The sequence below is a fragment of the Haliotis asinina genome, chromosome 6 (genome assembly GCF_037392515.1).
Source record: "Haliotis asinina isolate JCU_RB_2024 chromosome 6, JCU_Hal_asi_v2, whole genome shotgun sequence".
NCBI lineage: Eukaryota > Metazoa > Mollusca > Gastropoda > Lepetellida > Haliotidae > Haliotis > Haliotis asinina.
Window position 1 is genome coordinate 37,144,633 of NC_090285.1, and position 16,795 is coordinate 37,161,427.

At 38.4% G+C, this 16,795-nt stretch overlaps 1 protein-coding gene across 2 annotated transcripts in view; it reads left to right on the forward strand.

The window, feature by feature from the left end:
* The window catches only part of LOC137287639 (synaptotagmin-7-like), a 243,029-nt gene that overhangs the window by 13,898 nt on the left and 212,336 nt on the right, over positions 1-16,795 (forward strand). Inside the window, exon 1 of one of the 2 annotated variants that reach the window (XM_067820020.1) lies at positions 15,742-15,771. The exons of the other annotated variant lie outside the window; for it this stretch is intronic. Within the exon in view, the coding sequence (XP_067676121.1) occupies positions 15,756-15,771 (16 nt within the window). The 5' untranslated portion in view covers positions 15,742-15,755. Of the gene's footprint in view, positions 1-15,741; positions 15,772-16,795 lie in introns of those variants that run through there. 2 annotated transcript variants of the gene reach the window in all.

A 16,795-nucleotide genomic window follows, 5' to 3' on the forward strand; every position in this document is an offset into this window, starting at 1 on the left:
TTTGAATTATATTATTTGCATTCCTAAAAGCAACTCAACCATCTGGTTTCAAGTCTCGATAGGTGGATATGTGTCCAAATGTTATGAAGGGCTTTGAGTTAAACTGTAAAATGAAGCACAATTTTTCTGTTACAATAGTGCCTGAAGTTAATGAACCCTTCCTATGTCAGTTTATGCTGGTGTATTTAGAGGTATGAAATTTGAAGAAGATTCATATCAATACATGTATTAGAGTATGAAGATATTGTCGATACATAAACATAATGTCAGTACATTTCCATATTTAGCTGCTGTTGGGGAACGTAGCATGCCTCTGCCCCTAAAGATCTTAATCCAAGCAAACAAGATATAAAATTGCTATTTTTGAGCTGCAGCACTTACAGTTAGTTCTAATTCAGTATGGAATGGTCTTACATACATCTTTCTAATGAAGTGTATCTACTTATGTGTGTTAGTTACTATATAAGGTGTGAGACTCAATCGAAGAATTTGTCTATCTATACATTGGTCCAAAGCCTTACACCAAATAAACTGGTTACTTGGATGGACGGATTAGTTGCTTGCTTGACAGCTTGGTTAGTTGGTTTGGAAGCTGGTTGACTGAATGGATGGATGGATGGATTGATGGATGGATGGATGGATGGATGGATGGATGGATGGATGCTTGCTTGCTTGCTTGCTTGCTTGCTTGCTTGCTTGTTTACTAGTTTTTCCAGCTGGCATCAATCATTGGCCTGTTTTGGATCAAGATGTGTGTCACAGAAACCAAGTGCAAGCCAATCACTGGGTCAGCCATATAACTTACAGCAGCTTATCCTGTGATCCACAGGAGCAGACTTATACCTACACAAACATTAGGAACCAGATGGCACTTTGATTCCAATAAGGCGCTAGTAATTGGAAGTTTATAAACCTACACCCTATTTCCCCTCTCATCTATTTTGGACCAAATCTGGCTCATTTGGCTTGTTTCTTCAAAGGCTAACGTTAATTTTGTCGTGTAATCAAAAAGTTTTTCGACAGAAGTGAGAGGACCATAATTACTCAGGCGGTCTGACCTATACACCGTCTTGGTCAGTTCCGGTGTCTGTCCCTACCAGCTTATAGCAGAACTTGAGTGCAGAAGTGCTTTAGAATTATTGTGAAACATAAGACAGATACGTTTAGGTTTGGGGTGAAGCAGCTCTGGGAAACAGACAAGGATTTCATCTGCCTCCTACATGCAGTTTTGATTGTTTTGGTTTGTTATTTTTTTGGTTCATCAGCATGTGCATCTGTGTAAATGCCCCAGGGATGAGACGGGAAACGTTATTACCATCGGGGATGCTGAGGAGATAGGGGTCTGTTTAGCAATTGGTTTTGATCTCATTAGAATGGAACACCATGCCTTCTGATATGGTTCTGAAGAAAACCGTTCTTTGTGGAATTGGTCGCATGTTATTTTTTGTTATCTCTGTTGTTTAATGTGTTATTGCTGTGCAAATCTAAGGTTTTAACTTTACCAGTATAGCTGGAACAGGCTGCTTACATAAAAACAAACAATAGAAAAATTATTTCATATGCAATCGTCCAAGCTGCAAAAGTGAAATCAGTTGTGATTCTCAAACTGAAATTGATTGCTGATAAGGTGTAATCTCTCAATCACCTCCGGTCTGTTATTTTGAAGATTTCTTGACATTTGTGTTAACAGTTGTGAATATTTTCCCTAGTCACTATGAATCGTGGTCTTCAAAACTCCACAATTCCACATCAGACTATCCCAGGTAGCCCAGTGGTTGAAGCATTTGCTCATGACGCTAAAGGTTTGGGTTTGATTCATCGCAATGTGTGAAACCCAGTTCCGGTGTCCCAGCCATGATATTACTAAAACTCACTCACTTAAACAAGCTAGATACTTTAAACAAGGCCAAGACATCTTTAATTATTTTCAGACCCGTCAAGGTCCTGGGATAGAATAGGCCTTCAGCAACCCATGCTTGCCATAAAAGGGGACTGTGCTTGTCAAAAGAGGCAACTAATGGGATTGGGTGGTCAAGCTCACTGATTTGGTTGACATATGTCATCGGTTCCCAGTTGTGCAGATCGATGCTTATGTTGTTGATACTGGATTGTATGGTCCAGACTCAATTATTTACAGACCACCATCATACAGCTGGAATATTGCTGAGTGCTGTGAAAAACTAAACTCACTCACTCAACCATTATTTTCAACCAGGAACTATTAAGGTCACCTTAATAGGTATCTTAATAAACAGAACAAAGACAGTAATATACACGTCAGTACAGTCTAGTACAACCACCTCCAAGAACAGTTTGCAAGTTAGACAAAATAACTTTCAAACCAGAAACCTTGAGATGACAGTTTTATAATTTTGTGCTTGCTATACAGATGATATTGGTCAGAGTGCCCCTTCTTCAAGCCCCACAATATAGCGGATTGTGATGTTATGGATGAGATTCATGTATCCTTGACAAAATCGAAACTTGAAAAATGATTTTCATTTGTTTGCTATGACTTCTTTTCTGGTGAAGCATTTGAATTTTATTGATTTTTGTGATGGTATTCATCTCAGTGTTAGATTTTGCTCTCCTGTAAAATATTTGAACTAATTAGTGAAATATGGAGTATTTTTAGTTGTTGAGTGCATTGATTCTTGTTTAACCTTTATAGGTACAGACGAGGTAGCGTTTCCTTTGGAGAGTAATTAGTTCCTTTGTCAGACACATACATAGAACATCCATGGTTGTACCAGATGCTGATAATGTTGCAGCATGGTACAGTTTGAATCAGAAATAAGTATCCTTTGATAGGCTCAATCCAAACGTTTCATTCTTGAAGTGGGGAAGTTATCTTGTGAATACCACAATCTGTCCTGCAGACTTGGAATTTTAAGCAGTGGAAGGGTGGTTAAATCTGTGGATCTCAAAAATTAATGTTTGTCCTTCAGGTCCGGTGGGCTAGCTTTGTGGTTAAGGTGTTTGCTTGACACACCAAAGACTCAGGTTCGATTCCCCACATCAAACCCCACTCTATCCCTCACTGAGTTGCTAAAAACTAAACAAACAAACAAACAACACGTAGAACCATCATTTCGTCTGACATGGCAAGGATCAAACCAACAACCTTCCTCTCTCCATCTATAAAAGGAATTTACAATTGTTATCTCTTTTCAACAGTAAATGTTTTCATGATTTCCCAAACAATTTTTCCAAAAAAGCCTTCATCTCTCTAAAAGCCAAAGTATATTTTACCATTTAATATGCATATAGGGATTGTGTATCATCCAAAGAATAACCTATGCAGAGCCTGTTTGAAAGGTAAATCCTCAGTTGAAATTTGTCTTTAATATAGTATGACTGATCTGACTAATAGCCATGACATTTAAATGAAGAGATTGGGTTTCCTGCCTCTGTACGAAGTCATGACGATCCAACACTATGCCAGATAATCCAATAACACATTTGTGGTAATCCTACTCTCAATGGGACGTAGGTTTGGACAATTACACCTTAACGCCAGGCGATGGGGCCATTAGTTTCTGGGATTAGTAATCTCCGACTGATAGGATCCACTTCTAGGTCCATCATGCTATTATGCCTGTGATGTAGAGTCAAAATCTTAGATGAATGAAGCAGAAGCATCACTGAAGAGGAGCTGGGATATTTGTCTGTGTATCTGTCTGCCCCAGATGCTCTTCTTCGTGGGTTTGGGTTTGGGTTGGCTTACATTTGGGAGAGGTTAGGGCCACCACGATCCTGTACTTGCTGTGGGAGGTGACATTTGTCGATCAGGGGATGGGTGGGTGGGTGGAGGGGTGGGAAGATAGGGGGATAGACTAGAGAGGGGATAATTCCAGAACAGATCAGCGATCTCCATAGACTTTGGTCATTTTTCAGGTGTTAACAAACATGCCATTATGTGTAATGGATCTTTGTCAACCTGCACTATCTCATGTTTATGAATCCATGTGGTTGGTTTATCCTAGTGGTCAAAGCACTGACCTGTCATGCTGAAGACCCATGTTCAATTCCCCATAAGGATACAATGTGTGAAGCAGATTCTGGTGTCCTCCACATGATATTACTGGAATATTGCTAAAAGCAGCATAAAACCAAACTCACTCATATTTAGGAATGTAAAACTAACTCACCTCTTAGAGTTTCATGTACAAGTTAGAGTGGTGAACATAGGGGATATTTCTATGGATATACAACTTCTCTTTGGCAATATATATGACATTTCCATATAGATGCTAATACTTTTATCAGCAAGTGTTGAATAGCCATCAAACTATTCCCCTTTGTTTAAATTAGGTCAGTGAATGTTTTCTCCATTTTCCAGCATAAGTCAGTTCTCTTTGTTTGTAATCATTAATCCATCTGTCGAATTTTCAGGGTTAGAACTAATCTTCAGCAACTAAAATGTTCACTAAGAGGATCAGACTCACTGATGTGGTTGGCACATGTCATCTTATCCCAGTTGCATAGATCAATGTTCATGCTATTGATCACTAGATTGTAAGGTAAAGATTCAGTTATTTACCAGTTCAACCATATAGCTGGAATATTGTTGAGAGTCGAGTTAATCAAAAACCAGCCAACCAAGTAAAACAATTCTGTTGGACCAAACGTTACTCTGAAGTAAAGTGATAACATGGTAGACATTCATGAATGATTATTATATACTGACAAGGGATGGTTATTGGGGCTGGGATGGGTCCAGATTTATTACACAGGTACTCCACCCTCTGTTACCCTGCCTTATCCTACCCTTATGCCTTTTATGATTATTTCTGACATTAATATTTTTACGGCATGGCAATTTTTTCTTCAGCTGAGGGTTTGAAAACTTCACTTTAACCATGTTTTATATTCAAAACAAGTGATTGTAAATTATGTCTAAATCCTCAAAGATAATACCATCTTTAAATAGTGAAAGAATAACAAATAGGGCTGTCTCCTATTCTTGCGGGTTTCCTATTTTTGCGTACATACGAAAACAACTGTTTGTATTATGTTTTCAACCGATATTTCGTAAGTACCACAAGAACAGGAGATGCCAGTATACTACATTTTTTATAGCAAGTGCAGGCACAGAGACGGGTACCTTGGTCCAACTCATTACCCACCCATCATGAGTCCGGGTTACCCGTCCTAGCCCTAATGGTTACTTCACTGAAATCTCCCTCATGTATTTGGTATTACACAATATGTTTGTCCAGGGCGAGTTGCTTACATCTGTCAGTTCTCTTATGTCAGAATGTTTGGATAGTTATGCGAGATATAGATGTAATAGCTTATTGATTATATAGATAGCAAACAAGATTATAATGAACCCATTAGACCTGTAAACAGACTGAAGAAATTGATGCTACAGCTTCTTCAATTTGGCATGCTTCAGTGGAAAATGTAAACTTACTGAGTTTAGAAAAAAACAGTCAATTTTTTTTTTTGCATGTTGAAACTAATAACGATAAGCAAAAGACATGAGATAGACTGCAAGATTGTATTTCTGATGATAAGTGGTTGTAAGATGATGATGATGATGATGATGATGATGATGATGATGATGATGATGATGACGATCCCCACCATCACCATTATGATAATGTTGTTTTGGTGATATGATATGTTTTATATGAATTCTGAGGATTTTTTGACGTTCATATTACGTAGAGTGAAATTGATGGTAATATAAATTTCAATGATTTATATTTCTCTGAAATGATGAACACTGTTGATGAATCTTGTCAATATTGCTAAATCAATCATGTGGTTCTGCTGGGCAAGATTGCATTGAATCATTGACGGTGCCCATATCAATCAATCTGAAGTTTTTCAAGGGCTTAATAGTCCGGATTTGATCCCAGCGGAGAATAGCAAATAAAATTATATCTGTGATTGTGGCATGATATGAGGGGTGAGACCCAGCACTATCTAGACAATCTAACAACACAGGGATCTCATTTATAGAGTGTTGTGATCCAAGACGTGTTTGTAGGGCTCTACATTGTGTCCTCAGTGCTGTGTAGTGTAGAATATTGCCTTTCAGTCAAGTGCAGATTGTGTTCTGTTGTCACTGATTGTTTTTAATAAGTATCAATTATTGTTTTGTGTCTGATCCTCAGTAACAGATACTAAGAGTTTCTGACCGCATTAAGTATGTTCAGTTGTCTTTGTATCAAAAACATTTCACTTTCCTCGGGCTAATGTTTATAAATGTTTGACACCTGTTTGTTTGATGTTGACACCTGTTTGTTTGATGTTGACACCTGTTTGATGCTGACACCTGTTTGCTTGATGGCATCTGGCTAGTGTAGAGGCAGTGGGGTAGCCTTTTGGTCAAGCATTAACTCATTACACTGGGAAAAAGGGTTTGATTCCCGACATATGTACAATGTGTGATGCTCATTTCTGGTGTTTCCCCCATCATGACATTGGTAGAATATTGTTTAAAGATGTGTAAAACCTCGCTCACTCGCTCCCTTACTCCCTCACTCACTCACTCACACTCACTCACACACTCACTCACTCACTCACTCACTCACTCACTCACTCACTCACTCACTCACTCACTCACTCTGGTGTCTTATGAAGTACAATTCGCACCACTGTGAATTGCTGGGACAGTTCACTAGATAAACAAATAAAGAAGTTTGAACTACAGAAGTTTAATCGAGAAGAGCTCTTCATAGCTGGTAACATGTCAGTCACTCATTCCAATCCTGTCTGTTGTTTCAGGTTGTCTGTCTATTTACGGCATCACAAGATCTGTTGAATGCTGGCAGATTAGGCAGGCTGTGTTTGACTCAGCTCACAGTGTTACGTCTTTCGTTGAGATCACTTTAAAGATTTCCTTGTCAAAGAATCAATCTCCTAAGTCACTGATTTGTTTGATGTGGTATTTATGTCCTTTAATACTCTAAGTAACTGGAAGACAGGAGTGAAAGGAGATTATGGCAGAAAAGCTATGGGAGAAACATATCCTGATGGAAGCTTTACTGCAACGTGTGTGCATGTTGTAAGTAAATATTCGTGGAGTTCATTTCAAGGCCCTTGAATGTTGTGGTTCATGATCGAGGCCCTTGAAATGCTGTGGTTCATAATCAGGGGCCTTGAAATGTTGTGGTTCATGATCAGGGCCCTTGATCATACTCACTCACCCACCTGAATGTAAGTCAAAGGAGATTATATAATGACACATCCATCTATCCAGCTTTCCATGCATCTTACAATCAATGTGTATGCTAATACATCTATCTTCTTGTGAAACTGGAAGACCTATAGAGCTGAATATTTGTTTTGTTACATTACAAAGACAAAGATATTTTAAGAGCTATTTTTCTTATGTTTATATCTTTATTTCAAATTCCTCCAGCCCCAAAATAACTATTGGGAACAAATTCTCTTCAGAACCTTTATCTATTCTTTTAATTCATATACTTGTGTGATAACTTTAAACATTGTTCAAAGTGATAACCAATGATTCAATGATTCTTGTTTCATATCTGTCAATATTATAATTGTGCAACTTTATAAAGGGAGGTTACTCTCATTCCTCATCTCTCAACTCTGTTATGCATACAACACATTCAAGTGTAAGACTGACATGGCTCGCTTAATAGACGCGACTGACCAGTAGGTCAGTTTTTGGCTGTAGTACAACAACATGTAATACGAAACATAATTTGGTGGTTAATGTCAATAATGTTTCTGTGATGTTGTTGTGATCAGAACAAAATATTATCTTAAGGGTAAGATTACAGAAAATCAACCCAGGATAACAAAACTAATGACAAAATTGGTAAAAACAACACTAACCAATTAACAAAATTCTCAGTCTCTGTATGCAAAATTGAACAGAATATTTTTGATTACAATAATGAGTGTTTTATGCCACTGATCATGCTAAGTATTATTAAACTGCGTATTGATTTTCATTACGAACAGGAGCATTTATATGTTAATGTATATTTAATAAGTGATAATATGAAATTGATTAGGTGACGCTCACCAGATGAGGGACGCGACATTAAGTCTGACATTTCACATCCTACATCCATAAATATGGCTCTGGTCTTGAAAGTATCGTTCAAGCCACACGCCTAATTGAACTGAACTTTGATATAAGTCACGAAACGATTAGCTGTTTCTTAACCCTCCTGTAGATGGCCTGTCAGCACTTGGCATGTATACTGATCTCAATTTACATCTGTTTTCCTCACAGAAATCTGAATCTTCAAGTCATGACATCATAGATATATGTGCGATATTGATCTTCAGTGTGTTGTCAACAATGAAAAAACACAATGGAAATCTGTAAGCCTTTGTATTCATTATTTAGTTTTGAAAGAAATATCGATCAGTTGTTTCGTGAACATGATGTAGGTTGTAGTTCACCTCCTGTTTCCTAGACGATGATATCATGGAAAGTCTTCATGGAAGTCAATAGATGCATATGTAAACAACACTTTTATCCAAAGACACTGTGGAAAATGCACTTGTGTCAGAATTCAAAAGATTTCTGTTCGTGTTGCACTGGTTCATCTTGATCCTGACCAATATCTTCTGTGGTCTATGGGTGTAAAATATAATGTCAGTCGGATGATCTGACATGACATTAAAAAATGACATACCAATTAAAGATATTCCGAATGCACATATTTAAGTTCAAACACAGCACTCATTTGTTTCTTTTGCTGATCAATATGTCAGGCAAGTTATATTTCAGTACAGTTTTAACTTCTCAAATGATTCTACATATTTAAAAAAGTGTAATGTTTTTGAGGAAATGTATTTGGAATGAATTTCTTGAATGTGATGAAACCTGCAAAGACATGATTCTGTGTTGATAAACAACACTGATAATGTGGAGCTGTCTCAGAAGGTGGTGGGAGGTCCAGTGGTTTGAGCATTTGCTCATCATGGTGAAGTGAATGAGTGAGTTTAGTTTTACGCCGCACTCAGCAATATTCTACCTATATGGCAGCGATCTGGAAGTAATTGAGTCTGGACCAGACAATCCAGTGATCAACAGCATGAGCATCAATCTGCACAGTTGGGAACCGATGACATGTGTCAACCAAGTCAGCGAGCCTGATTGCCTGATCCCATTAGTCGAGTCTTATGACGAGCATAGTCGCCTTGTAGACAAGCATGGGTTGCTGAAGGTCTATTCAACAACATACTTTTTTTGTTTCATGTCAGATCTATACACCTTGGTTATTTCTGTTACATCTTCCTACATAACCTCTGTTCTATAATATTTTCCATGTTCTCGTAAAATCCACTAGCAGCCAAAAATTGCAACATGAATTATCTCCCTACTTTCCATCCAATCCAATCGACTTAGATCCAATATGGTGGCCGCCCTGGAGATAGTTGATCAACATGTGAAGGAGAGATTCAGTGCTTCATGTTTAACTGAGACACAGAAACATGTTTTTGTTGACGTGACACTTACAACATTTAATGGCTAGCTTGTCAGTTGTCAACAAGGGGGATGGAGATGCCTTTGATACCCATTCTATGTTCTGAGTTCTGTCCACATGAAACATTCCCATCATGCTGGGGAAGAGGGTCTAGTTTTCCTGAAGCATACAGAAATAACCAAGGTAACCTATTTGGGAAGAGAGTGCTATCTTATATGGAACACTGGAGGCAAGTTGCCACACAATTTGCTGTACAAAGCAGTGATCATGGTTTGAATCCAATATTTGAACTTATGATTGTGACCCTTTATGTACTCCATGTTTTTTATGTTTCACAAAAGTAAAGCCAAACTGTTACAGAGATGAAAAACAAACCATCTGTGTTCCCTTACCATCCCACAGTGAACATTTTCCAGCTTTTCGATATATCATGGTCCAAGTGCTTGGTTTCTCAGGTTCCAGAAGTGCTAGGGATGTCAATGAATTTTGTAAAGTTATTCTTGGTTATTCTTGGACAAAAAGTTCTAAATGTGTTCTGAATGGATGGGGTTGTCCCTTCAAGCAAGGTGTATTTGAGATTCCTCTAAAATATTGATTCTCACTGCCAAATTCACTGAAGCCATCTTAGGATTACATCTGAAGTCTATGTTTTAGAGACTGAACATTGTTTTTTCCAAAAGCGCCAAGGGCAGTAAATAAAGAGAAAAGGAGCTTCTTAGGCAGTATTTAGCCCTTCAGTGCAGAAATGGCACAACAACATTCAAAACAAGCAGTGAATACTGAAAAGGTGTGTCACCTTTAAAAGTCTTGGTATTTATAAATGCAGGATTATCTTAATCTGAATTTGGATCTAATGAATGTCTGCTGTAGACCTTGGTTCAAGAGTCTGCCACTGGAATGGTTAGGAAGATTCCTGACAATGTCAGTGTCCTGATACAGATATCATTTTGTGCAATGTGTTCCCAATTATTATTGTCCAGATAACCCGTGATGATCCGGGTTAGAACTGATCTGGAATATTGCTGAGGTAGCATAAATCCTCACACACTCACTCATTCACTATTGTCCAAATACAGCTCGATATTGCCCCAATGTATTGTCATCAATGTATTGTCATCAATGTATTATCATCCAGTGACATGTCTTTTGTGATGACATCAGCAATAAAGCTATTTTAACTTGTCATCCATCGATTATTGTTCAACCATGTATCTGTTGTAAAGTTATCATCAATGTTATCTGTTTAAACTCCTTATGTTTTATCATTCATCAAAATGTGTTTTGGTAGTGGATCAACTGATCAATGAATTACATGACAATTTCTTTGGATGTAGGTGTGGTAGGTATCTTCATAGATTTGCTGTCAACATTGTGACAAAAAAGACATCTTTGTTATATGCATGCTCAAAGTGTAAGCTATTGCAGTTTCCGTAGTGATCTGTCAATCAATATTTCTGTACTTTGAGCATATTTTTTCCTTTTATCTTGTGAGCAGCCATCTGCCATAGAGACTGATTGCCACACTCAGCTTCCTCATAGATAGGGCAGGAAGGTATCATGGGAAAACAAGATTAAATGCAGGGTGGTATTATGAAGACGATCAGACTGATTAAAGGATAACTGAACGATCTGATTATTGTTCCGTTTAGGATACGTTTAGGTAGGGTATGCTTTTTGTATGACTTTAAAAGCGAGTCATGGTTTTAATGTTTTGATAAATAATGTACCTCTAAAGAATATGGTAGGTGATGCTTTTCAAATACTGAATGTTGGCAATTTATGGATTATGTACATTTTGAAACAGATGTTCTCAATGCAGAATTTCTGCAGATGCCAATCTATGTTCTGTAAACTGAACACAATTTGCTAAACAAAATAGCATACAGGTATATGCATGCGTATGTGGCTGGGTGTTGAGTCATGCCACAGATGACATCCTTACCCTGTCAGCTTGTTGAGGAGGTTTTAAACCTCTTTATTCATAACTTGACTGTGATAAGGGGCAGTAGGGTAGCCTCAAGGTAAAAGCATCTGTCTTCACGCAGAAGACCCAGGTTCAATTCCCTACATGGGTCTAATGTGTGAAGACCATTTCTGGCATCCCCCTCTGTGGTACTGCTGGAATATTGCTAAAAGTGGCATAAAACTAAATGCACTCCCTCACTCATTACTATGAACCTTGTATTTTGTCATCACTGTGGGTGTTGTATTTACATAAGGGTTCAGTTGTATTTCGTCATCGATAATGAAAATCAGATGCTGCAACCTGTCATCATCCCAGAAAGTCTGTGCTGTAAAATGTCAAATATCTCCCAAAAGGACAAGTGATGGCACTAGGATTTCTAATCTTACGGGAAATAATTTCTGCTGTTACATCACACCTTCACTCACTCTCTCACTCAACGACTCAACCACTCAACCACTCACTCAACACACCCACTATGTCCAATAAAATATAGAATTATCCCAGTTCTGACTGCCTTGACTTAGCATTTACTCTCTCTTTAAGCATTGTTGAAGTATTAATATATGCATGTTGGTGTCCTGTACACAGTTATCCATCAATCTCTAGGCTGTAGTGTAACAAAGGTCTGTGTACTGTACAAGGCCAGGCCTGAAAAATTGCACTGTCCTTCGGACATCCTGTTCATTTCCACGAACATGGGGAACCTGCATAATGAAGGGAAATTCCACAGCGCCATGTATCAGGCAGTGTTTGGCCAGTGGTCAGCACTTATGGACAGGAGGTAGCGTGTGTCTGTCATTGATCTAACCTCAGGTCTACGTCATGGACAAACCTGGTCATTCATTGTCCATCAAGAGGATTCACCATTACCATTATGAATTGTTTCTCCTGAATCAACATAAAAGAAACTGCTGAGGCAATGGTGCAACTGTTATCATATTACTTCTGATATTTGAGCTGTGGAGCCCATTTCAGGTGTTGCCCAATGCAGTAGTGCTGAAATATTGCTGAAATCGACACAAAACCATACCCACTCAACACACACCCAGTCCTGTCAGTGACCTTCATTCTTGAACACAGACAGATCTCATTGACGTCAGTCATAATTTTTTAATTAAGGTTAATGTTTGCTGAGTAATTTTTCTGACCACATTGTCCACTTTGGAGACTTGATCAATGGCCGCACCATTCCTGCTGATCAGACAGCAGAACTATAGTCTTTTTGCAGTGAAAACATACTCATGAATTTCACTTGAATAAAAAAATTGAATAAAGTGAAATTACCATTGTCTTTTCAGTTGAACATTTAAATCTCAGAGTTTTTTTTTCAGCTTAAGATAAAACTTGTTGAACAAAAAACCATAGTTTCATGTTTGTATCACAAGGGAGTATGCACATTACATGAAACACCAAGAACATCGGTATGTTACAATGTCACTGGAAACAGGCTATATATGATGATACTATTCTATTCTATTATATATGGTAATGTGATAGCTGGTTGATGATGTGTCTCACTGAAAGATAGCAGCATGGGTCATTACACATACTTGCTTGTACTACTAAAATTAGAGATATTTTATGGCTGTGCCTGCTATGAATATTTTATGAAAACTGTCCCTGGCTGTCCCTGGTTAACTGAAGCTGTTTTTGCAAGGTATACTCACAGTCTGATATTGATTTTCTACACAATGACTATAAACCATTGGTCTTCTATGCTATCTTTTGATTATATACAGACAATGATTAACCTGGATTTGTTTATCAGTGAGTCCAAGGGACGATCAGCATTATCCGTCCAGGATGTCCCGTGCCTGTTGTTAGAGGTGACTAACAGATTAGGTGGTCAGGCTTGCTGACTTGGTTGATACACATCATATCCCAACTGTGTAAATTGATGCTCATGATGTTGATCACTGGATTATGTCATCCAGACACCATAGAGCTGGAGTATTGCTGAGTGTGGCAACAACCAAAAGCAAAGAAAACACCGAGACTTTGTCATGTGTGTCATCATTGTGGAAATATCATTTGCTCTTAAATACTTAGATTAATGCTGAGTGTGCATTAAACAACAAACGAACAGTATTATCAGAACATTTTGGTGGCTCAAGGCATGAATGGACATCATTCATTGATTTCTATGAATTATACTGATTTGAGGTAGTATTAAGCTCAGATGTCTAAATAGACGAGGACTTCTATATCAGAGCAAATGTTTGAACCATGGACACCTGAGCCTAGAGTGTATTTCTTACCAAAACAGTAATCTTTGCTACATGTGATCTGAAATTTTGATAAATTCAGTGATTCAGTCGATTTTGTAACTGTCAAATCTCTTGTGTCTTGTCAGCTGAAATGGGAAAAGATCAGAATATTTTGTTTCAGGTAAAACCATTCAATAAGATAAGTATTACTAAGATTGGGAATATCACATTGACTGTTTTGAACCAGTACAAGCCCCAGTTTCTTCTCTCAGTTTCACAGTTAAAATGGTAGACGTTTTCATACTATATATTTCATCAAGGCCGTTTGCACACCTGATCAGGTGGTTGGCGTGATGTCCCAGATCCAGGTCTTGTGGCATCGAGCTTGTCAACTTGTATTGATCTTTATTTTGTACAATGATCATCAGAATAAACTCATCACGATGTCACTAAGTTGTATAGTACACTTCCATCACAGTTTGTTGCTGATGCAAGAAGGTTCTGTCTTTCATGTGACATTTCGCTTGGGCGATAGAGGATCTGTGCTTTGATTTGGATTGGCCAAATGTGTCTGCGTAATTACCTGTTGTCTTTGAAACTGAGTACGTGATTACAGACAGGTTGAAATATTCATGTACATAAGGGTTATTGTGATCTTCATAATTACCGCGGAAGTCAATGTAGACAAATTATTGGTACATCACAAGGACAAAAATTACAGAGCCTGGGTGATTTGGCAATAAGGCCGTCGTTAATCTGCCACAATGTGTGGTGTTACAAGGAAAGTCGCAAACCTTTTGGACTGTATGATGGAGTTTAGTGATGAGCCCGATGCTGACTGAGAGACAGGTACCTTGTATGCCATGTTTGCCTGAGTGACCCAAAAACGATGGATGGTTTCAGTACCTTGAACATGTTCTGGTTGTGTGTGTCATCAGGCATGTTCAGATGGTGTTGTTCTAGCCACCACTGCCTTAGTTTGTCACATCTAGACTTTGTGGGAGGGTAAATGGGTAAATGATATTGCAGGAATATTCTGAAAGTGGCATAAAAGCATACTCCCTCACTCACTCATTCACTCATTTATGGTCTTGTGGATCTGTTGTCTGCCCGGGGGCTGCAGTGTTCTATGGTTCAGTCCCTAGGTTTGCATTGCACCCAAAAAAGTAAAATATGTTACTTGTTGTTACCACACCTGGGACTCACAGTGCTGCCTGTAAAGGAAATTATTAAACAAATTACTTACACTAACTTGTGCAACCAAGTTCGTGTGAATATTTTGCTGTTCAGAGTGCACACATATCAGCTGGAAAACAGCATATTGAGCAGCTGATCACTTCGATGTGGACATGGATGACCCAATCTTCTGAAATGCAGGGATTTGATCACATTTGATCACTCACATCCTACTCACTCAAATCCCATTCACTCACTCACTCAAATCCAACTCACTCAAATCCAACTCACTCACATCCCACTCACTCATCCACTCAAATGCCACCCACTCTGACTCACATCCCACTTGCTCACTCACATCCCACTCACTCACATCCCACTTGCTCACTCACATCCCACTTGCTCACTCACATCCCACTTTCTCACAAACTCACTCACTCACATCCCACTCACTCACTCAAATACCATTGACTCATTCACATCCTACTCACTCACATCCAACTCACTCACATCCCACTCACTCACACCCCACTTACTCACATCCCACTCACATCCCACTTACTCATATCCTACTCATTCATTCACTCAAATGCCACTCACTCACATCCCACTTGCTCACTCACTCATATCCCACTCACTACCTCAAATTCCACCCACTCACTCACCTCAGTTTGAAAAACAATATTCCTAAGTTTATCATCCAAAAATGTAACATATGTTGTTTAGGATCCAGATGTTTGCATAATCCATAATTCACAAATATATTTCATCAATATAACACAGTCAGTTTCATCCAACTGAACATAAAGTGTTATATATTTCATGTCTATCACGCCTCTTGATGTAATATACATTTGAAGAGAGATGTTGCTATCCCTTACATCACCTAGAACTGTTACAACCCTGCAGCCTCACCACCTGATGACAACCAGCTGATGGTGACTTGTACATTGCCAGTCTGGCACAGGTGTTCTAATGATTGACACGACAGGTAGGGTTGTCTATATGGTGTGAATACCGTGTCATGTTGAAATTAACATGAAATTCATGTGATCAGTTTCATGTGCAGTGTCATGTGTAATTCACTGTCCTCTTTTAGAAGATGATTGTTGGAAATCATCATAAGCTGACTGACATGTCAGATATATTTCACAATTGACACAGATTATTATAAGCTAAGGCCATGACATTCATTAATAATATTTCTACATGCAAGAAATATATTTTGTTATGATACTGATCATGTATCATATGTGGTTTTGTGGATTGAAATAACTTGACTCATGCAAGTTATATAAGTTTATGAATTCATCAAGTACATGCGGTATATATATTGATCATCATTGCCCTGAGACTTGTGAAGATGCAGGTTACAATGATCTTCATCATCCCATGTTTGTCGTAAGATATGACTTCAGGATATGGTGATCAGTCTCACTGATTTGGCTGACACATGTCATCATGACCCAACTATGTAGATCGATTCTCATGATGTTGATCACTGGATTGTCTGGTCCAGACTTGATTATTTACAGACTACCTTCTACAGCTGGAATATTGCTGAGTGCTATGTTGGACAACAAACCAACCAAATCCTTGCTCTGAATGTAGGTATAATGGTGGAGTCTGTAAATGTGTGATTCATTGCCTTGTGATATGGTGATAAGAACCTAGTATGCATGTTGGTGATGAAACCTCGAGTGAAAATGAAAGAGCTCTGACGATGCCAGATGCCAGATGCAATAGAAATCTATCATCGGCTATTGTAATTGTACAAACCATGCTTAACAGATGTAATTAATACATGATGTGATCATCAGTGTTGTCCATGTGTGGGGTATTCCTGGTTATTATATCTACAGTGTTGATATGCTTCAGATGGTGAATGTGTGGCAAGTAACTGTGAGCCCACTCACTTGTTTGAGCAGGAATGGTGCAGTCAAGGGCGCCAGTATTCAGGAATTGCTTCTCTTGGTCATGTTACATACTATGACAAATCCGGATTTCAGAGTTTG